At 41.5% G+C, this 24,275-nt stretch overlaps 1 protein-coding gene across 2 annotated transcripts in view; it reads right to left on the bottom strand.

Annotated features, from left to right (window-relative positions):
- Window positions 1-368: 368 nt before the first annotated feature.
- Window positions 369-24,275, bottom strand: part of LOC115770358 (homeobox protein araucan) — a 36,011-nt gene continuing 12,104 nt past the window's right edge. Inside the window, exons 1-7 of one of the 2 annotated variants that reach the window (XM_030715599.1) lie at window positions 14,840-15,403; window positions 9,631-10,185; window positions 6,411-6,526; window positions 2,148-2,479; window positions 885-2,073; window positions 727-818; window positions 369-656 (exon numbers count right to left, since the gene is read on the bottom strand). In XM_030715599.1, the coding sequence (XP_030571459.1) occupies window positions 803-818; window positions 885-2,073; window positions 2,148-2,479; window positions 6,411-6,526; window positions 9,631-10,185; window positions 14,840-14,890 (2,259 nt within the window). In that variant the 5' untranslated portion in view covers window positions 14,891-15,403 and the 3' untranslated portion in view covers window positions 369-656; window positions 727-802. Of the gene's footprint in view, window positions 657-726; window positions 819-884; window positions 2,074-2,147; window positions 2,480-6,410; window positions 6,527-9,630; window positions 10,186-14,839; window positions 15,404-24,275 lie in introns of those variants that run through there. The other variant, XM_030715600.1, reaches the window with a different exon arrangement.

Raw genomic sequence — 24,275 nt, 5'->3', positions numbered from 1 at the left:
GTGCGCTCCAGCAAAAAATTAAAGCAAAGGTACTTTCCAAGACACGGCAGCTATACGCGATCCGCAGACTAATTTTAGAGAAAGGTTTCTTGAGTTCCGTATTTAGCTCTCCGAGTCTCCGAGTGCTTAAAATGAAAGCACTTTCTTTAAAATAGTTGCTGAATATTCCCATCGTAAGACTTCAGTGCAACTTTGGCTATCTCGTAGCTAAAGTTAACAGGTACATGGCAAATTAATCCGTACCTTTCATATTGTAAACGCAATATGACCAAAAAGAAAATGTACCCAATATTAAAAAGACAATATTTGTTAGGATTACAAAGATTTATTTGTATTGAACGAATTTAAATTATTTATTATTATAAATTTATAGAGACGATGTGTTGTTGTTTTATTTGAAGTCTGTTAAACAATGTAAAATTTATCACAGTTTATAATCTTAAGTTCTAAGTTGAAATGTGCCTGTTTATAAAAGAAGCTGTCCCTAATAATGCTTACTTCAGATATAGTTTAAGACAATGCACGGCTTTTATTAAGTTATAGTTGTAGTTTGTATGGTACATCTGTACCAATGTGGTATATATTATTATTAATTAATTGTTAAATATTACACAATCCATTACGTTGTTGTTGCACGAGCCCAGAAAAATCATAATCTGCGTATGTACATAGATTGAATGGAAATCAGTTTTATAGTTATTGCAAATATATGGGAGAGGGTCTTACCTAAATTATAATATGTACATATGTTTACACATACATATGTATATTGCAAATACATAAGGTCTTTGTCCAACTCTCTCTAGACAGGCGTCAGGCTAAACGAAATTTGTTAACATGTATTTTTGCTGTACTTGTGCATAGATTATTTTGAGTAAGTGTACCTCTTGAATAGCGGCTTGAACATGTTCTCCGACCGCTGCAAATGCGGCGAGGAGGAGCTGCTGCTGCTGCTGCCGCTGCTGCTGCTGAACTCATCTCTGTTGTGGTTCGATGAGTAGTCGTATTCGTTGAGGCGTGTGGAAAAGTTCATGGGATAATTGCAGCCGGGATTGTAGCTATTACTGCTGCGACAGGTAGCGGTCATAGGGATTTGTGAAGCGGTAGGCAGCAGACTCAAAGCTCCGCTCAAGACCTTCATATTCGGCGGAGTTTGGGGTGGAGTATCGGGTTGGGCTTCGGGAAACCCCATCGCCATCGCCCGCTGACTCGCTGTGGATTGAGACAGCTGCTGCTGTGGATGTGACTGACGAATTACTGGGAATTGCGGCTGGCCCGACGACTCGGCCAGGCCCAGGCCCAGGCCCAAGCCCAATCTCATTGCCTCGCTCGGATTTGGGTTTACCGTAGTAGGGATGGTAGGCGTATGCGTGCCGTTGGAGCTGCTGCTGCTGCTGTGCAGCAGCGGATTGGACTGGCCACTGTTGTATTGGGCACTGTTCGTGCTCGTAGTATGGAGCTGCTGCGTCGTAGCCCCTAGAAAACCCCCGTAGGCCGTGGTATGCGCCCTTACATACGGCGCTCCGTTGAACAGGTGACTGCCCATCGCCAGTGGCTGTTGCTCTTGCTGCTGCTGCTGCTGGTGCACGTGGGATGTGCCCATCCCCAAGCCTGACTCCTGTTGGGACTGCGGATGCAGATGACGCTGCGCCTGCAGCTGCTGCTGCTGCTGCTGCGGCATTAATTGCCCTTGGCCCATGCATGCTGGGGGTGGGGTCTTGCAGGCAACTGTGTCGGCCAAGCTCCAGATTTTGGGCTTCGTAGCTGGAATCGGCACACCACAGTCCCGGCCTAGCTGGTTTTTTGAATCGCTGTGTTCACCATGCTTGCTGGCCATGGCCAGGCCGCTGTCGCCCGCATGAAAGGCTGCGGGCAGCACCGTCTGTTGCGGTTGGTAATAGGCGGGATGCTGATGATGATGATGATGGTATGGGTTGTAGGCAGCCGGATGGCCACTGCCGCTGCCGCCGTGGTATCCGCCCGAAGGATAACCAAAGCCGGCACGCAGTATATTAGCCTGACCCAGGCTTTTCTGATCCTCATCGATCAGCTCCTCCTCGTCTTTGGCAACATCTGCGAAAGAAACGGGAAAACAAAGCTCAGCTATTAGCACTGCCTTGAATACCTGTGCCCCGTTGAGGGAGTACCTTTTGCCAAGCTGCCGCCATGCGAATCTTTTGTGGACTCCACGTCATCCTTGTCCTTTTCATCATCCGACACTAACGCGTCGTCATCGTCATCGGTACGATTCTTTGGCTCCCAGGTCATCTTGTTCTCTTTCTTAAGGCGCCGACGCGCGTTCGCAAACCAGGTTGAGACCTGGGTGAGCGTCATCTTTGTGATAATCGCCAGCATGATCTTCTCACCTTTGGTGGGATACGGATTCTTCTTGTGTTCATTCAGCCACGCCTTCAACGTGGCCGTGGATTCGCGCGTGGCGTTCTTTCGGCGCGCCGCCAAATCGTAGCTGGCCCCATAACTGTGAATGCGAGACAAACTGGTTAGACTAATGGTCAAGACATGTAATTCTTTTATTACAAATACAACTACACTGCGCTACAAGGCGACATGAAAATTCATTAAAAATGCGAACAATTTAAATTGATGCTTTCATATTGCCAACGCTGGGCACCACCCACAACGGCCACACCCCCAGTGTAGTACAACGTCAAAATATTGTAAAACATAGTTGTGAAACAGCGCACAACAACAACAACAAAAACAAAACTCAACAATAACGAGGACGAGGACGACAACGCCATAAGCGTATGGTCAGCTTTGGGTTTGGGCTTGCAACTGAGAGCCAGAGCAGCAATCGGAGCAGGAGCAAGAGTCGGAGCCGGAGTCCGAGCCCAGGCGGCGTTATTGCGTTTGCATTTTTATCCTGCTGTCCGCCGCAAACCCCCTTCGCACTAAAGCTCTACTAGCTAAATTAAGCCCTCCCTCGTCCATGCGTATATCCTGTTGCAACTCATCTCTGTGCAGCAGCTCGTCGCACATTTCACTTTCGTGCTGCTGCTAGACCCATCTTCAACGTTCCCTTTTTGTTACCACCCCGCCGCTCGACAACAATTTCTTTTTTATTTTTTTAAATTTTTCATGGGATTTTTATGGTGCCGCAGAATCAACAGTTTGTGCGGTGAATTTTACAACAAGATAAAGAACGAAACGAAACTGTGCTCTGCGCCCGGCTCGGAAGTTGCGGACTCGTTGGTGTCGTTGCTCCCGCCCCATTTGCTAGTCCTTTTCTGTGCTTTTTTTATGGGTCTTTTGCAATGTTGCTTCGTCTCTAAAAAGCGCCTGATTTTTATGCAGCGTTGAAGTTGATGTTTGAGTTTTTGCTATTATTGTCTGGCACAAGGACGTTGGGCATTCGCAAAATTTGTTCTCTCTTCCATACCATTGTACTTATAAGTAGCCTGCAAGGATAGCACAAGCTGACGACTGAAAAAAGTTCTAAAAAAAAAAAGAAAATACAATGTTGCGCTTAAAGCTATCGATTTGCTGCACTTGGTGAAGATACAAATGCAATCCAATTAAATTCCCATTCAAAGTTTCCAACTCACAAACTTTGTAAAAAAAAAATAACGAATATTTTGCGGCGAATGTTTATTGATTTTTCTATAGTTTTTCTTTTCTTAAGCCTAAAGCGATTAAAGTCCATATTCTACAATTCTACAAAATCATGCCAAGTATCTTATCCCTTAGCAAATGATTATCAACAGACTTAAAGCTCACAAATCAGAGCTGATTCCTAAAGGGGTACGGCTTTTTTGTTTTTTCGTCTTTCTTGTCAACTTAATTTAATTTACAAAAAATATGCTTTTTTCTGATAAGTTTTTTACGTTTAAGTAATTTTTCATATGAGCTATACATATGTTACATAGGCTTGATGTGGATAATGTTTCGACTGTAAATAGGAACTTTGTTGACTTGAATCTTGCTACAGATCAATAATATATGCATACGTGCATATACTATATGCAAGTGCAGTAAGTTTCAAGAAAAAAAGATCTGCTAGCCAAATAGAAAAACTTCAAAACGTATGCATTTGGCAAGCTATTTAACATTCGGTTTTTGTTGTTGTTTTATTGCCTTTACAATTTGCCTAAGCATCTTATGAACGTTAAAACAAATGTTACGATTTCAGTAATTTGGTGCACGAAACCTGCGCACATCAGAGCCGGCGATTAAATCCCGCCGTATTATTATCGCGTAGGCTGACCGCTATTGTTGCCAATGCGGCGGATGCAGCCACAACTACATATGTACAGGTCTGTACAGGTGTGTACATGTGTGTACATGTGTGTACATGCATGCATATGTACATGTGTACATGCATGCATGCGCATGTATGTCTGCATGCGTTTATTTAGTGCGCTTTTGTTCTCTAATGTTTTACAATTTGGCGAGCACAACCGTTCATTTGTTGCTAATTGCCACGCATTCTATTTTTACAGTGTACAAGCGTTCTATGCATGTAAACGTATGCGTGTGTGTGTGTGTGTGTGCCTTTAAGCCTGACTGTGAGTCTGCGAGCTTCGGCTGGCCATATAATCTTGTTAACAAATCGAATTCTTGTTCACACAAAAACAATAACTGCCCGAACTGAGGCGCCCGTGTCCGAGTGCCAGCCACGTCGGCGACGACTATAAGTTTTTATATACAGATATGTGTGCACATATATAGTATGTGTATATATAGTGTATATGTTAGCTCAGCATATGACTGAACATGCAATTTAGTTTTAGTTCGCAATTATAATTACATACTCATGTTTGTTGTTGTTGTTGTTGTTGTCGTCGTTGTTGTTGTTATTATCTGTTAGTAGCAATTTACAGCAGTGAACACACATTTTAAACAAATAATGCCTGGCACGACAAGTGACATTGGCTCCAGTTGAGCGAGAAGCAGGCATGAACATGCCAACGTCACGTTGACAAACCCAACAATTGTGCCGGCCATCAGCAACCACTTTATACCAACCCCCTCCAGCCAGCCACCCACATTCGTGGCTCGAACTCCCGGGCTGCCGCTCTCTCACACTCTATGGGCAATCTGTGACAAAGCGCAACCGTCCGTTCTTCTTTTAAATGTCTCTGTCAACGTGTGTACTCTCGCTCAATATGGCGGCCAACATGGCGTTCATTTACTCACACCTTTATACTCTTGCCACACTACCTAGCTGTTGCACTCCCAGTCCCAGTCTCCGTCTCAGTCCCAGTCTCGGTCCCAGTCAAAGTGCCAGTGCCAGTTCCAGTCTCAGTTCCACTGCCCAGTCCCGCAGCTAGCTCGATTTCATGGGCTTTCTGCACGCAATGCACACTCAACTGGGGCTCCCCCCCAGCCCTTAGTCCATGCACGTCCAGCGTCCGTCCTCCAACGTCCGTCGTCCAACGGGGAAGCCGCAGCCGTCGCGACGGCAGTTGCAGTTGCATGTCCGACGACTGTCCGCTTCTCGTATCCGTGTCAATTCTGCTGCTGGTGCGTGTGCATTATGTGTGCGTGTATGTGTATGTGTGTATCCACTCGATACATATATAAGAATATAATGAATGTATACAAACACCTACACACACACACACACACACTCATAGACATATATACGCATGTGTGTGTAGAGCGCACTGTGGCGTGCAATTAACTGCGATTATTTTCGCCGCAATCATAAATAAATAATTTCGCGCGCTCCAGCAAATTTTCCCAATTCAAATTTTATTATCGCCTCTGTCTGGATGCCTGTCCCTGTCCTCGTCCCTGTCGCCTCGTCCCCGAGGGCAGCGCAATTAAATTCAAATCAATTTTAAGTACTCGCAAGTATTCGACAATTAATTATGGGCGCACAATTGCTTTTGATTGGCACCCCCAAAAAAACTTTCAAGTCGTAATTAAATAAAATTGAAATTAAAATCATAATATTTTGTTTTCAATTTAAATAAAGTAACAAGAAAGAATGGCTGAAAATTAAATGCTTAGAAATGATTCTGAACAAAAGTTCCTTATTCGAACGATTGTCTCTATGGGACATATAATATATCATACCATATAATATATCAGTCCGATTTTCCACGATTTTGCGGATATGTGAAGAGAATTTTTAAGCTTAAAGTTGATGAGTTTGGCCAAGATATCTTGAAACATAAAGTGTTTTATACACATTTTTGATTGATTCTTCTTATAGAGAATTAATCCGAAGTTAATAAGAATCAACGCTTTCAATTGTAACTTAATTTTCAACAGATTGCCAGATCATCTCAGTAATATATCTACTTAGCTGTCTGATCTGGCCACTTTCGATATATAAACATGGCTTCATGGATATTGCTTAAAGCCCGAAGGTTAGCTAAGCATTAGCACATATAGCATGAATTTTAAGGATAAAATTCTTTAAAATATATAATAGAACTTACCCATAAGCAGACATGGGATCATAGGAGTAATAGCCAGTTGTGGGCTGAAGTCCTGCTGAGGTCCACGCGCCCATTTCAGTGCCAGTCGCCGAGTCCTTTAAGCCATAGGGATTGCTCTGAAATGATTAAAAACAAAAACAAAATAATTTTAAATCAAAGCTTGACTAAAACTTAATTATAGAAAAGCAGCTAGAACTATAATTTACGCAATTCAATTCTGATTTTGTCTTTTTGTCGGTTTTTTTTTCTGGTCGACCTTAATGTGATGCCAGATTCATAAGCGCTAAACAAAATGATTTTCCCACAGTATCCAAAAGTTGACGATTTTGTTAACATGGAATTTATAATTTGGCAACATATTTTGCCATGAAACAAGCGAACGCTGACGTTGACCATATTTTATAGTCAGACAGAATGATGTGTATCCAAAAACATAATTTAGACCAACAACTCAAACAACTGTTCACAAAACAAACAAGCAAGCAAATATCAAAAAAAAAAAAAAAAAAAAAGAGCAGCTAAAAAAATCAAAAATTAAATAAGCAGGAACGGCGATTATTGTCGTTATGGATGCGACACTCTTAATTTTAATATCGGATGGCCGCCGCATGACCTTAGCTGGATTTTGGGCGACTGCGATTTATGCCCTCCCCAAAAAAAAAAAAAATAAATAAATAAAAAAAAAAATAAAAACGACAGCCGGATTTATGAGCAACAACTATTGGCCAGAGCAGGTCGCCGGCGGTATGGGCAGTCTAGCGGCCAATCTGGTTGGCCGACTGGAGTCGCGAGTTTGGCTTTTGTACGGCTGTTGATTTATGAAACGGCATTAACATTTTTAATTGCCTAACATCATGTATGCCATTGTTTATACATTTTTTAACTCGCCTTTGCCGCCGCCGCCGAAGCCGCCGCCCGCGAGTGACAAATATATTTATCAAAATACCATTTGATCGACGGAAAAGATGGAAAACAGGGAAACAGGTATCGGACATGATATCGCCGAACTCAATCTCAACATGTTTCATATCAAACGAAGGCCGACCCAAACATGAACTCTGATTTACCTGATTGTGCCGGGTGCAGCAATTGAACAACAGTCAAATGTCAGCATAGATCTTCAGCTATTCAACTAGACGACCTCAATATTTAGCACCCCCAGCAGCTGACTCCCTCACTCTCTGTCTCTCTCTCTCTTTCTGCCTATCTCCCGCTCACCCACCTGGGCATGGAGCGTACAAAATGACGAGCAGCGACTTCTTATCGCACCGAATGTGCGAACGCGAGCGAACAGCCCATGATATTTTCTTAATTAAAAGCAGACTCGGATAAGAGCGAACCGTGCTCAGGTGCATGCGACAACAACGCCAGCGAGCAGATCGGGAGCATGAGCATGAGGAACGTGAACGATTCACTTTGAATTTCCTGTTCTTGTAAATAACAATTTAACATGACACATTGCTGGCTGCTGTCGCCGTTCCATGCTATTAATTCCCTGCCCCTTTTTGGACTTTCTCAGTTTCTCTCGTCGCTTGCGGTACCCAAACTTTCCGAATCTCAAACTTTGGTATTATTTACTTATTACTTACTTAAGAAACTATGTCTGTCTTAAATATGAGCACAATATTATGAGACAATTTTTGTTTTTAATATTTTTTCTTGATATTTGTTCTCAGTGTGCAGCATTGAAATAAGTTTAAAGAAAAAAGAGCTGAAGAAACACTTGAAATAAATTTAAAAGATACATTTTTGTACATGCATATATGTATGAACATGAATATATACAAACTTTTCGACTGTTATTTTCAATTGGCTTTAAGAAACAACTTTATAATTGTGAACATCATCACCAAGAAACATAAAAGCTTTCTCTTGATCCTAATATATATTCATACATCATACAGTACTCTTTGCGACTTTTCCCGCTTGCGTTTTGCTTAACCTTCTCAACATTCATCAATGCGCTTTCACGTTGCCCGACCCGCCCTCTTATGCGCATATTACTTTCCTTCCTATACAAATAATTTGTCTCGCCTATATTGCACAAAAGAATAACTCATGTTTTTAGTTGTCTTAAATAAAAAAAATAAAGTATATTATATATATGTCTATATACATTATGTCTTCACGGGCTTCGATCCCTCACCTAAGCGCTCAGCGTCTGACGCTTGGCCTGCCAAAAAATACATGTGACAACATTCTAGTTGACAAAAGAAAATAAAAAGCGAATCTAAACATGTGCAAATACCGGACTACTTCCCTCAACATATTACTTCCGGTGTTAAATGAAAAGCGCTTTTCAATATTCGTACATATTTTGTGAATAGATTTCTAATAAAATAGCTTATATTAAAATGTAGTGTTTTAGGCAAGAACTATTTAGAGACATGGACTAACTGATTGGCCTATTAATTGGCAGCATGTAGTTCGTTTCAGAGGCCAAATATTTATGTTGTTTGTTTGTGCTACCTTCAACTAAACGTGCATGCCTCGTATTGACTGTCTGCCCATGCCCATGCCCGTCTAGCTCCAACGCCAGCTCCATACGGGTAGTATATGTCATCTAGTATGTCATTTAAAACTGTGTGCATGTTGGCCGTGTACATTTCTGTGGTCACTTAGAAAATACAAAGGGCACAGCCACACAAATGAGTGTGTGTTTGTGTGTGTGTGTGTGTGTGTGTGAATGAGATGCATACAAAAGCATAAGCTCGATTAGCCCACACATACAAATACACGGCAAGCTTCATCTGGGAGTGTAATTGAGGCCATGGGGCAATATGTTTTGTTTCCAATGATTTTGCCTTTCGTTGTGCAAAGTATCGAATATCACAATGGTAGTCAGCACCAGAGAGAGAGATGGACAGGGTGTGTGCGAAAGAGAGAGCGGGAGAGAGAGAGAGGAATAAACTCTGATACAACTACGAGCTGGAGCTGGAGCTGGAGAGCTGCTTTGGCAACGACTAAATGAGGTTTGACTGAGCTTCAGTCAGCCATAATGATAATTCGATTTAGTCGACTACATTGACAAGCCGTTGTTGTCCACGTTCCCCGCTTCTGCCCTTTAGACCCTAAGCCCTGCATCCGTGCCCGAGCCCGTGCTGTCCAACTTGTTGTCTATGGTCTTTGGCCATGTCTGCGCTGGGACAAAATGCCGCTGACTACACAATTAAAGTCATATGTGGAGATAATCCATTTAGCCGTCTTGGCTTTCACTTACCAGCGGCGAGTAGAAGGCGGAGCTGTCTACGCCGATGCTCTGGTAGGGGTTCTGATCCGTCGATGGATATGGGGAGCCGTAGACACCGACACTGGCCGCCGGAAGTCGCGAGTAGCTGGATAACGCCAGACGTGCCGAGTCATATTGACAGGAGCAGACCGTCTGGCCAGAGACTGGATCGGTCATAATAGGACGACCGTTCTCGCAGCATGAGCTGCCCGTTGTAGGCGTCGTGCCCACGGCGCTGCTGTCCAGGGAGCCACCGGGCATCGCATCAGAGCCAGAGACAGCGCCCGCCGCCACAGTTGACCCCGTGGCCGCGTTGGAGTTCTGTGAAAGCGCGTCTGGACTTAAAGCGCCCGTTGAGGCATCACCGGCAACGCCGGCCCCGGCGCCCGCAACCACCGAAACGCCAACTCCGCCAGGCTGTTGGCTCGCCTGACAGTCGGCACCACCCGTGGGGCTCAGTGCCGGCGCGTTTGTCATCACCAATGAAGACGCGTTCACGTTCGCGGCTGCATCTTCAGGTGTCTGCGTCACATTCGGTGGTAGGAGCTGCAAAACACCAAAAAGATTGAGAAGCTTGAGATTGAGCAGAGCAGCATATTAAAACCCAGGCACAACATGCGCATACGCAACATACTATGTGTATCCCATTCCCATTATCTTTGCACCACTTCATTTCGAAGCGAGCCGCACCACAGAAGCAGTCCCAAAGACTTGATTTAAAGTGGAAAAATTGTCACCCTCTTCAGATTCAGATCCAGATTCGGATTCGGATTCGAATTTCTCAGCTGAATGAATGGCCCGATACTATAATCAACAGATTCAAATGAATATACCTTTTTATGAATTACTTATGGCTTGTATTCGAATATAAGTCCAGCTATCGCCACTGGTTTACATAATTAATGAATGTTATATCTAAATCGAATCGCATCGAATCGAAATCGAATTTAATTTTCAATTCCCAAACGCAAACACAAGAAATGCATCGTGATAAGCAGCCGAGTCTACCAAAAGACACTTGAATGACCGCTTATTCCGTGCACTTCAAATGTGTTCTGAGAGGTTTGATAACTTTTTACCACTTAAACAATATCAATGTATCATTTTGATATCAATTATCATAATTAAAAATATTTATTTTGTATTTTCTAATAATGAAAAATATACTTGTACGCATATACAACGTGTTTAACAAGTAGATAAGCGCGAAAAGTTGTTAAGTAAATATATAAAAATAAAAAATTATTTATAAACTTGTTAGGAATGTTTTAAATAAATTTATTCGACTTGTATTGTCAGCTTAAAATTTTATATATTTAGTTAGTTTAAGTTTTCAACAAGGAAACAAGTTCAACTCGAGACAGAGTAAAACTGAACTTGACTAAAAATATTAAAAACATTTTAAATTTCCGATTTCGCAGAGAATCTGTACATTTATTTATAGATGTAATCTAAGTTTTATTTAAGCATTAGGTATATTTTATTTAAATAGGTACTAGGTACATTATAAGACATATTTATAAAATATTAGATCAGGTTCTAAAATGTGCTTTCTTTAGAATTATTATATGCTAGAAGAGAGCCAAAGAAGATTCGGTATTCACATGTGTTCTTAGAACGCTCGATGAATAGGCATGTTGTATGTGTTTTCCAGCGGATTTCTTGTAGTATTTTGCAATTGGCACTTGGTTTCAGTTCATCGAACGACCATCAGAGAGTTCATAAATATTGATGCACGTGTTATGGACCGGTCGTAGCTATATTCACTCAGAGAGATAGAGAGAGAAAGACGTGGTCTTCATAGCTTCTTGAGTGCAATGGAAGAACTGGTCGTCGTAGGCTTAATTTGAAAAATCGACAGACAGGGCCCATTACACGATGGCAACGATAACATGTAAGCGAATATGGTGTTAACACACACAATCAGCGCCAGAGGCAGTTCGAGTACAGAAGCTGTGCGCGGCTTCGTAATCCTGCAACCGATTAATCGTGGTACGCCATATTTGCAACATCGCTGGCAACCCATTGACGAACTGCTGTAATGTCGGCTACATCAATTACCCGGCAAATCGATTTAAAGTGCAGCAGTAGCAGCAGCAGCAGCAGCAGCTAAATTTAAGAGTTGATGTTCTCCATCTTGAAGCGTTTCGCCAATGGCATGCGCCAGCCGCTTGGCCGTTTGCCCGCCACGGCAATTAATATGCAAAATGCGCCAAGCCCAGGACCAGACCCAGTTCCAGTCGCAGAGCCAGAGCCAGACCCAAGCCCGGACCCATGCTCTGTGCAGACAGCAGCCCAAGATGCCAGAAATCAATGAGGGTGTGGCAGGCAACGCTTACAGGCTAAAGAAGAAGAGCAGCTTCGCCTCTACATGCAATCCGAATGCTTCTGAAAATTGCCGCGGGACAATCTGCGAAACGAGCCCGAAACGTTGGCTTGCTTCAATTTTTCCAGAGTGTTTCACTCTGTCCGGCTGCCTTTTTGCGAAAAATAATTCGATAAACCTATAATTAAGTTGAATACTTTGCTGATGGACAGCTACAAATTGATCGAATGCCGTCCATCGTCGTCGTCGACGTCGTCGTTGTTGTTGTTGTTGTTGTTGCTGTTGTTGACTTCAGCTTGGCTATCAGACTGCAGACTTCAGACACTAGCCCAAAGGTCATATATACGCCTCTTGGTTACAGCTCCCGTTGAAGGCTACCCTCGGTCTGCGCTCAGCTCAAACTCATAATTATCTGGGAATCATTAACATAATCTGTCGATTGTTGCTGCACCCCAAAATGTCTGACTGCATGTTTCTTAATTTGCACACATATCCAACATTTTAAATACCCATTCAGCATCAGAAACAACTGTAGGATATGTACGCTAAACTCTAAAAGTTCGATGAATAATAAACATATTTTCGTTCATTCAGAAAAGCTAGTGCTAGAGTGCTCTAATCGGGAGTAACAGACTAGAAGATACCCCATCTTCTGTGCATCTTCTTCCCCTTACCCTACACCTTATATGGGAAATGCATTTCCTGTTAGCCCTGGAGCCTATAGTACGATCTTTTTGAACATTTTTAAAACTTTAATATAGCATAGGATCAGGCCGAGGTTTGCTTAAAGTGAAACACTTCTAATCTCTATATACTATACATAAAGCCTGCATAACATGGTAACAGTATCAAAATATGGTCATTTTAAAATTGTTAATAAAAAACTATATTTAAAAAATTATTTCCCACTTCTTGAAAGAATTACGAATCATTTTTACAGGCATTAACACGAATTACCTTAGACCCCTTTCAAATGCGAATTTTCAAATTTTAAGTCAATTTTGAGTTAGTATTTTTCCGATTAAGAAAATAATCCTTGTGACACAAGCTGTAGAACAAAGAAGAACAGACACACACAAAGCAGATAATAAGCCAAAATCTATATTTTGGCAAACAAAAAGAGAAATACATTAGAAATTTCGATGGAAGCTATGAGAAATATGAAAATATGACTCATGCCCCGTCGCGCAGCAATCATAACTGAATTTCGAGGTCGACATCGTCTGGTTGTATATCAAAGAACAGCCATTAATCAAATTTCAACAAATGATTGATTCAACTTTTTTTTGTCGCGCTTTTTAATTAGTGAAAAATAAATATATGTGTACACGAGTACAAAAAGGCAAAAAAAAAACATTACAAAATATGTGAAATAAAAAAGGTGGAAAGCCATAAAGGACCTCAAACAGCCAGCCAGCCAATCTGCACTCAGCGTTCCCATGAAGCGTCAGAGGGCTCTCTCACACAAACAGAATATGAGAATTATGACAACTGATCTGATAGGCGACACCATATAGGGAGTTCTATGCGAATGGCAGATTCCGCCGCACCGTGCCCGAATGCATTATTCATGATGAGCGCATCCAATGGTCAAGAGTGCTGCGTAAAAAGGAAGCTGAAGCTGAGAAGGAAGCGCCAGCCTGGCCATGTGAACAGGGCGCCCATGCGGACAGCACGCTCATGGACAACGTCGACTCGCTCAGGACAGGCAGCCAGGCAGCCAGCCAGTTCGCCAGTCAGGCAGTCAGGCATATACAAGGCAGACCCTGGCTCTGATAAGATCGCTGCGGCGGCCTTGCTGGCCATGTGTGCACTACTACCAATTTCTTTGAATCGCAAAAGCGCAGAGAGCTCAATGATCTAATCTCCGACTTGCATCTGCGTCTACGGCCCGGCTCCAGTGCAAAACGGGAATGGCCCAGCTCCTCCACCTTCTTCACCTCCTCCTGCTACTCCTCCTTCACGCCCGCATCTCCTGCTCCACTTCCGCTGCTGCGGCAGATAACCAGGCTGATAGTGGGAACTGCAAGCGCCACATGAGCGTTGCTCGCCGGGACCAGTAGCCAGTGCAGGAATGGGAATGCAGTCCCAATGTAAAGTAGATCACATCGTGGGGCCGCCTTGTCGCCGAGTTCTACATTTTTGCTCAGCCTTTAAGTCATCGCTGCGATCTGTCTGTTGGATCTGTGCACCGATCGTTTGGCTCGAACGTCTGATGTTGGACCTCCGGTAGCCGCTGCCGCCACTGATTCCACTATCGGTGTGGCAGCATCTGGGCCCGGCGAGCTGCTGGGCCTGCACAGGCTTTCATTGACTGCCTGCTCACGTACGTCGTGAGCGCATGCGCAGGCGCATTCCCAGAGCCTGCTCTGAGCTGTCACTTTACGGTTATAAATTTTATGATTTACGATCGTAGCAATTGAATTTTATTGACTTTTCAACAGTTTCACATGCTCAACTGCTTGTCCAGCCACAGTGTGTGTGCGTGACTGTATGCGTGTGTGTGTGTGTGTACGTGTGTGTGCGTGTGCTTGCCACCTCCCACTCTCACCTGGCCCCCTCCTTCCCAGTTAATTCTGCAGCATCTTCAGCTTGCCACTTGTCTTGTGAGCTTTGGTTAAGCCAATTGATCGGGTGAGAGTAAAGCATGTGAATGAAAAAGCTTTTCAATTTGAAAACTTAATTAATATCTTTAGAGCCAGATCTAGGAGTTTTTTGACTTATTTTCTGACCAATATTTCCCAAACTCCTTACTATATATATAAAGATGGAATAAATGTAATCATTATAATATTTTATGTATCTTATTTGTCTGAAGCTTATAGGGATTTAAATATGTTTTTTATTTTGGTTTTCGGAAATTTGATAACCCACCTGTGATGCCGACGGAAAACCGCCATATCCAAATTGTGTATAGGCGGCCATTGCCAATGAAACTTGGGCTTAATGGAGCTGTGTTTTCCTTTTATTTTTAGTTTAAATTAACAATTATTTTAAGTACTATGATTGTGTGTATTGTAGCACCAGAATTGTTGCCCGAATCAAATGCGATTCGATATGGGAGTTCAGTTCGATGCGATGGGCGATCTCTTTAAGTTTCTGCCCAATAGCGTTTAGTATGTTGCACGGTGACAATTTTACCGTTGGGGAATCACGCATAAACAAAATTGAAAACACGAGCTCAGTTCACAATCACCGACCGAGCGACAGACCAGAATCAACATTGGGATTATTGAGCGTAGCGGCGACTGACGACAACAATACCGACATAAACATAACCATAACAATTGCAACGCTTATCCGCACACAGACAGACGCACAAATACAGATACACAGCTACAGCAACAGCTACAGATACAGATACAAATTTTAGATGCACGCAAACGCATACGCAAAACGAAACGTAGACCGGAGTCAGCGACGGCGACGACGACGGCGACGGTTGCGCGCTCCAGATGTTCACCAATGTACGTTCGAACACGAACTGGTTGCGGATGGTTACTCACAACCGGCACGAGAGCTGCTAATACGAATGCCGTTGCTCAGCGCACTCGCATTCCGTTGCAATCGGGCCCGTGCAGGGCGTGAGCGGGACAACGCTATGCGCTCTCTCTCCAACTAGAATGGAAATGGACTTGTTTAGAGGCAGGCTGGAAGTGTGCGACGACGACGCTCGACGGCAACGCCCTCCGAGCCGTGCTACTGGCGGTGGTGGCGTCGACTATATCGTTCCAATGCACACACGCACGCACACCACCAACGCACACGCACACACACACGTGCGCTCGCCCGCTTCTCCGCCCAAGCCAGGAGAGAAAACAAACACGGCAACGGCTGCCTGGAAGTGCGACACCTTACCACCAATCAGAGCGTTCCATGCGCTACTCGTGTGAGTGCGTGTGTGTGTGTGTGTGACGTCAGGCAGTTCTCTGTGTTGTTCAATCGCTTGCTCCATTGACAGGTGCGACTTTTATTAGCAGCAGCAGCTACTATTTGAGCCAAACAAAAGAAAGCAAAAACGAAATGGAAATACGACCATTAATTACTTCTTATTTGGACGCTTTCCCGTGGCCTGGGGTAGTGTTTCCATATTGGGCACGCCCATTTGTTTTGTTTGGCTAGTCGCTGATGTTTGTTTACCTTTCGGCCGAGCGACTTTATGCCGAATCTCATTCAACATGAACGATCGTGACGTAGCAACAACAAAATAATATTAAAGAAGAAAAAAACAACGAACAAAACAAAAAATAGGTTGGCCCATATTTTTAGATAAGTGCTGTTCAAAGAGATAAGCAGCACTTGTACAGTGCACTACCTTTTGCTTTATTGCTAAACTAAGTGAAATGTTAATATATCAACAAGAAAATCACGTTTATAAAAGTTTTTTAATATTATGAGTTATATACACATACATTATATATGTGTGTTTGACGCTCTATACAAAATTAACTATATATTTAGATTAAATTGTAGATATCGAATACAATATCATAAAATTGCATTAAAAATTTGAGGCTATGCTAAGATTATTAAACTTAAAAAACTATATTTAGAAAATGTTCCTACATATTTCGCATGGCATGCACTCCTGTTTAACTTTCCACTTTATTTAAATTCCAGCTTTTTTTTAAACAGTTGTGCCCAAAACTTATAATATCAGCACATATACACATATATATAATTTCATAATCAAAATATAATATGTTTCAATGAACGGTTTTGTTTATTTTATATGAGCTCACGCACAGTTAACCATGGTTAAATACATTAAATTGAATGACTTATTTTTGTCTCTAATCTAAAAATATTTTTAAAAATATTTAAAGCCATTCTGCCATATTTTTATTCATATTCGCCATTAATTTTCTTTTGACATATTTTAAAGGAAATAATAAATTTTCTGTTTAATTGCATTGAGGAAACAGATATAAATTTGTTGCCTTGGCTGATACAGGCTACTTTTCATGAAAATATATATTTATATAATATATATATACATAATATACTTTAACATCGAAGAATGGCTAAATAAAATATTTATTTATATTATTATATACATACAGTAGAAAATTAAGTAACAGCAGTAGAAAAGTATTTCATTTCTAAACTCGATTTTCAATACAAATATTTGTTTAATGCCTTTTCTTATTATACAAATCAAGTTCTTTTTGATTAATGTTATTTTTGTATATCATTGCATAAACATCAGGGTACTTTTTGCGATACATATCAGTTGATATGCTTTAGAGAACCCTTGTATTTTAGGCTGCATTCGAAGTACTTAAGGAAGACATAATATCTAATCTATTAACATAGTTTAAAAAGTGTTTATCTTATCTAGAATGTAACAAACATACAATTCTCCTAGACTGTGTTTTTTAAAACTACCGCCAATTAGCTAATTGGAACTACTTTTACCTTGCAAATGTACTTTAAAGTTTTGTGGCAAAGTGGCAAAAGTTTTTGATCTCTTGCTCTATTAAATTCTCTAAGGTACTTGGTGAACTTTATATTCAAAATCAGATGCATCTGAGATTTAATAAAATTTTGAAAAAATGTTGCACTTAAACGAACTTACCGCAGAGCAGCATATTCGAAATATATAATTTTACGAGCTGCTTTTTATAGGGCGACAGCCAGCCAAACGAACTAAAACACATACACAGCGGGCGCATGAAGAGCTAATTCACTGTATTTGTGTGCTGTGGTGTGGTCGAGTCCACGACGAGGTGAGGTGAAGCTCGTGATGTTTTGTTTACTTTTTATGATAATGTAATAAAAGCGAATTAACCTATAAAACCAAAAAGTGTGCCTGACATGATGGAATTGCGCCATAAGGTATGGGCGTGTCCTTGCCAAGCGCAAGATATATGGTTGTAACAAATACATACTACGCGCAAGCACCACCCAAAGCCAACGAGATACAAAACAAGAAAGAACAACTGACTACGACACGCCGAAACTTAAATACGCTAAGAAATGCTTTCACACCGAGGCTGTAGCTAGATTTAATGAGCAGTTTGCAGATATGTGAGAGGACAAGTCTTTTAATTGAAGAGTTTTGCCTGGATATCATAAAATAGAGAAGAGCTTTCCATATTGATATTCTTGATATTGAAGAAACTTAGGGAAGCTCTTAAATGCCGAGTTTAAGTTTCGATCAATCATGTCCATGGCAGCTATATGATATAAGGGTCTGCTGAGAGACAAATCTATGCATAGTTTCACTGAGAGAACCATCTTTGCATAGAAACAGATACAGACAGTTTAAAAAAAAATATATATATATATATATATATATATATATATATATATATATATATATATATGTATATTTATCTTATGTGGATATATTTTGTGCTCTGACAAAATGATAATACCCTACTCTAAGTGCACAAAAAGCGAGCAACAGTATGTTGGCTTAAAGCAGCAAATGACCAAAAAACAATTCGCGTAAACAAATTTAAAGGGATGTGAAGTGAAAATCGCGACTCGCAGGCCGAGGCAGAGGAACGAGATGGAGGTGAGCGCCAGCAAAAGCCACTTCAAAGTGTCCCTCTGGGTGTTAAGTACAATATTTGCTCTGTTGCGCGTTTTACGAGCTGCACTTTTTGCCAACAACGGGCAGCGGGAGGCGGACGGACGGGCGCTGAGTCAAATGCAATCAATCAATGGGTCAGCATGACGGTACGACGACGAGTGCCAGCCACATGGGGCGTTTCCATTTGCGGCCGCCACATTGACCACCCTTGGTGCGCCATGGTTAAATGGGAGATGTGGTGGGGGGAGGCAGGGCAGAAAACTCCTGACTACCAGGCTGGCTCAATCAAGAGGCATCTCGGTTACGCCAAGAGTAGTTCCACTTTACAAATCAGTTTGCCGCCACTTAAACCTATTTTGACAATTGAGCTGTCCGACCGACTGTCACGCTGACAGCGTTCACTTTTCGCGCCACTCGAGTTGCATAAATGTCATCCAGATGCACGCGGTGGTTGCCGGCCGCGCCAACTCTCTCTCCCCTAGCCGCACCCCTCTCAGCCATTAGCCGGCTGAGGGACGCGCATTTTATGCCGTTTTAATTGCAACATCTGTCACTGCGGTTTATGCATATATCAATTTCAAAATAGCTGCCAAATGGTAACGGCAATGATTCGAGTGCCCGTAGCCAAAAACCCAAACCCAAACCCAAATCCAGATTCAAACCCGAACCCAAGCCCTAAAAATTGTAGCAAAAAGTACCACCATGCAAAATGAATTATTTTTATTTTCATTTTTATTATTCTCCGCTTGCAAACTCAGGCGACAAAACTGTCACAACACTCGCTGCTGACACGACTGCCAGATGAAGACGAGGGCAGTGGCAGTAGCTGTGGCAGTGGCAGTAACAGTCGCAGTAGCTGTGGATGGGGCACGCACTACGCGACCATTGTTTTTGGCATTGTTGCAGTTGATGTTGTTGTTGTTGTTGCTGTTGTTGCTGTTGTTTTTGTTGTCATTGTCAGCAGGCCCGACTTTAATGGATGTCAGAATACATAAAAATTGTCAAAGGGAAATATCGCAATGTTACATAATTGATTTCCATTACACAATGCCAAATGTTTATATTGAAGTACTTAGCTGGTATCCATAAAATTGCACGCTATTAAATAAACATTCAAATCGATCATGTTCTCCTAGCAAGCATCTTTATATTGAGCAACAACATTTGGGGCTTAAAATTCAATTTTCAAAAACAACTTTTGCAGTTGCTTTGCCATTTGGAACTTTATCTCAATTAGGGTAAGAGTTTATATATATTAGAGACCTGCAATAAGTAGTTCTCCTTGTGTCCTTCGCTTCTGAAGCTCACGGCATAAATAAAATTTGATGACAAATTTGAACTACGCTCGGGTAAATCCGGGATGCTCTTAATGTTCTTTAATATAAACATATATTTTATAAAACATTGCGGAGTAAAAAGAAAACGATTTTGAAAGTAAAACACGTCAACGTTAACAATGAACACATTCGTCTACAAAATTCTTCAAAAGATATAAATATCACTAACCCCACACCATTTTCATACGTGCATACCTTTCTGATTAAAAGATGACCTGCTCAAATAGATCTTTTTAATTGACAGTCTAATAGCCGCATCATAAGGCCCTTTTTTGCATACGACTGCAATTGAAAACACGAAACGAAATGGTAATCGGCTGCAAGTGCAAAGGACATACAAACATTTAATGTATTTGCCAGGCTCGTGTTTAGATGTAATTGGGAAATACTTTTAAGCGCTTTGGCAAACAATGCCTTCTCCCGTGCTTGGGGTGGGACAGGACGAGACAGAATAATGCTGAGCCGCTTCGGTTGTGGATTGCCAAATGAGTTTGTCAATCAAAATGCAAATGTCAGTAGGAAAGTGACATAATCCCACTTGGGAGCTGAGCTAAGCCGAGCGAAACGAGCCGAAATCCCGGTGCGAGTTAAACCGTTTGACCGCAGCCGCCGAAGGCAGCCGTTCCACAGGCATCTGAGTGAGTTCCCGGTCTCGATTCTGGATGTGAGTCGCTACGGAAATAGCAACATATGACGAGGCCGGCGACGACATTTTGACGTGTGAGTACCGCCAAAGTGAGAGAGGGAGAGTGGGACGGGGATGACAGCGACTACTGCAAGTGCGACAGTGCGGAGCGGCGGGGGTGTTAAATTGCAATAATCGGCTCTTGAGCTCAGCGGACGCAGCGACAACGTTTATGTTTTATGTGCTCATTTATAATGCGCACTGCTCATTTGGTAATGGTTCGATAATGAGATGGCAGGAGAGTACTTAAAAGGCTGCCAAGGACTGCCACAATCCCAGGCCCTGCCTGGAAAACCGGACATCTGTTTGCTGCTTGTGTGTGCAAACACACACACACACAGGCTGCGGCGTACTCAGTCCAACTCCCAACACTTGTCCAGGTTGAGCCACAATAAATCTCAAACACTTTTCAAAAACCTTGTGACAGCTGTGTCCGATCTTAACGTACGATCCGTTTGGCTGGGAAGGCGGAGGCGGGGAAGACTTGGCTGGCAACTTCGATAAGCTCGCATGTAACTCTAGGCGCCACTCGCCGGGGGTCAACAGGGACCCATTGGAGACAGGCAACAAAATCAAAAAAACAATTAAGAGTGCTCCAAACGAAAGGGCCCGGCGAGGAGATACCCTCAAATCGAGAGCTGAACTGCATTTGTAAACATTCTGGCTTGCTTCTATACGAAATGTACCTCTAAAAGTGGAAGTGGGAGGTATCTTAAGGAAAATATTCTGAATATGTGGATGCTTTATAATTTGTGTCTCTAATTCTTATAAGTCCCCAGACATGGTAACAATCGTATGGATAACGTAGAAACGGGGCGAGATATCGATTATTTAAAAGAAACTCAAAATTTGTTTGTACTAGTTAGACAAACGTTCCATGCTTCAAAGCCCCAGCTTATATAGACTCTGAGTCAGATAGACAGATTTGGCTAGATAGACTCGACTGTTAAGTCAAGAATATATATACTTTATGGGCTCGAAAAAGTCTCACAACCATTATACCCTTTTTGCCCAACGTGTTCAGGGTATGAAAATAAGAAGCCCAAGTGGGAAAGAAAAGAGGAAACATCTAAACAACTAGCCAGCCACGACTTCGATGTGACTGAAATAGATAGACCTAGTCGTAGACCCGCAACAGACGCAGTCAGTGTCAGTCGCCAGTTGGCAAAAAAAAAAAATACAAAAAGAGAAAAAAAAAGAGTCATAAAAGTGAATAAGCCCATTCCCAATTGCCAATTATACTGCAGCAGCCCCACCATGACAAGACAAACGTTCCAGCTATCGACGATCGGAGCTGTTGTCAGGCAGTCGGCATAGACGCCATAGACCGGCCCAGAGCTGTGGCTTGGGGCAGCGGTTGGAGCGGAGTGGATTTTCACTCACAGGAGCTTCACGACGGATTCCATTGCTCGCCTTCCAACCAGCTTGTCTTCGCATACTACGATTACCCTCGAGCTGGCAACGGCTTCAGACGTTCAAATTCTCTGAGAGTCGTGGCACAAAACGCCTCAAGCTATTTTATATAATATATTTCATTTAATTTACGGCGCTTATCAGGCGCCAGCTCCAGAGACAATCGGTGACAATGGCTCAATCCTACTACAAATGAATGCCAACTATCGTGCGATTGGTAACAAACACACAGCCGCCAGACAGGCACACATAGATATTTACACACGCACACAAACACTCGACTCCGTGTCAAAACGATTGTTTGCTTTAAAGATACAGCCTTGATTATATGTATGTATTTGTATATTTTAAATTGCAACGATTTGAAAACTGAAAATGTCAGGCTAAAAATGACTTTCGAATCGAAATAAAATAATAATATTTTGAAGGCTTATAATAGTTATTATTGTTTAATATACAATAGGCAGACGATATAATGATGGCAAGAATCAGCTTGGTCTCTGAGACTTCTTTTGAAAGAAAGTATGATGTTATAATCTGAACTAAGTCGATTCAAACAGAATAATAAACTTAGCAGAAACTCAGATGCCCGTCAAGGTCTTTGTATTGCAATGAGTGAAGTAATTTGAATTATCTTAAACAATTAAATGTCGTTATTATTTACAAAGATTTGAAACGTATTCATTTTAAATATCTATTGACAACCCCGCAAGGGGATAGCAAATCTCTTTTACCTAAAACTTGTCTTTTTAGAGTTACTCTCAAAATTTGGCACATGAATTACTGTCGATCTCCTTTTAACAGAGACTATTAAACTTCACGTCTTTCAAATCGCCTTTCTCTGCGATTTTCAAGAGTTCAAAGAGCTCTAAGTCAGGTTTCAACTTGGTAATCCTTCAAAAATGAATAATTAAGGTTTTTACCTTTTAAAATCATTTTGTATAAATAAGAGAAACATTTTACTAAGTTTTAGTACAACCCCGGCAAACATAGAGTTTCTCCTGCTCATAAATGCAAGACCTGACTCTATTTGACTCAAATTTATATCTTTTTGCTATTAAAAAAGCCAAATTAACTTTATGTCTTGAAATGTTGTAGGAGACGTATGTGGTTACGAACGAAATTATACAGTTTGTAATTGCAATATGCAAATGAATATACGTTTGTCGACTGAAAGGCATATTGGGCCAATGGTTGGGCGCAGTCAGACAACAACAACAGCAACAACAGCAACAACAACCACACACAGCTTGACATTTGAAACTTGAAATGTAAGTGAAAGATACAATCCCAATCTGTGTATCCAGATACGCCATTGTCGTTCTCATCGACGTCGAAGCCACAGAGACATGGTGCACAGACATTGCCAACATCAGCCGGCCTAGACTTGAACAAACTAAGCTCCTAACTGTGATGATTCCCCTTCCAGGCCGGAGACTACTCGCATGTGCACATGATAAATGACGGCCTTTCGACAATTCCCTTCGCAATCGCATTTGGCAAATCGAAAATGAAATTAACACTTTTCTCTCATATAGCCCGAAAGTACGTAACATTACCATTCACAGATTTCGACTTGCCACCCACAAAACAAACTGTTCGGCTGCTTAATCTTATTCTGCGATGCTACTGACAGTATCTTTGTCGACATCGGTTGCGGTCAAATTGAAATTTAAACAATTTGTACGTCTTTGTCTGATAAAACTGACATCTTTCTAAATGCCGCACAAAAAGAGATACTGTAATGGTATTTAACATTGCGCTGTAGAGCTAAATGTGGAGAATAAATCAATGTAAATTCGAATTGTACAGGGTATACGAGTTACTAAGGAAGTTACAAAATGTTTTTGCAATTGGACAGAATAGTTTATTGAATTCGTTACGATTGTATTCTGGCAAATAAAACACCTCCATCGGTCGGTGATGCTATTTAGAAAATTGTATCCTTTAACTAGGCTTTTAGCATAAAATTCTATTGTATAATCTATTGAATAATGAGGAAGACACTCGTTTTGTCGACCATTATAAATAAAAATAAAATAAAATAAAAGGGACCTGAACTTGCCCGGTATGTGTAGTAAAATCAATTAATCTTCATTTTTAACAATACGATTTTTTGATAAATATGTATCTAAGTTTTCCGAGTAAGCATACTATATACTTTATGTATATAAATTACATTCATAATATTTCTTATCTATACAAATTTTAATTTTTTTTTTTCAGCTTTCTTCTTTGATTCGCTCGGTCTTACAAAATGATTTAGCAGTTACATTTATATATATAAATATATATATATATTTTATATTATATAGGACCAGTTTATGATGTTTA

Source organism: Drosophila novamexicana, unplaced genomic scaffold (genome assembly GCF_003285875.2).
Source record: "Drosophila novamexicana strain 15010-1031.04,08,12 unplaced genomic scaffold, DnovRS2.1 tig00004555-arrow-pilon, whole genome shotgun sequence".
NCBI lineage: Eukaryota > Metazoa > Arthropoda > Insecta > Diptera > Drosophilidae > Drosophila > Drosophila novamexicana.
This window is presented reverse-complemented; position numbering and strand designations above follow the sequence as displayed.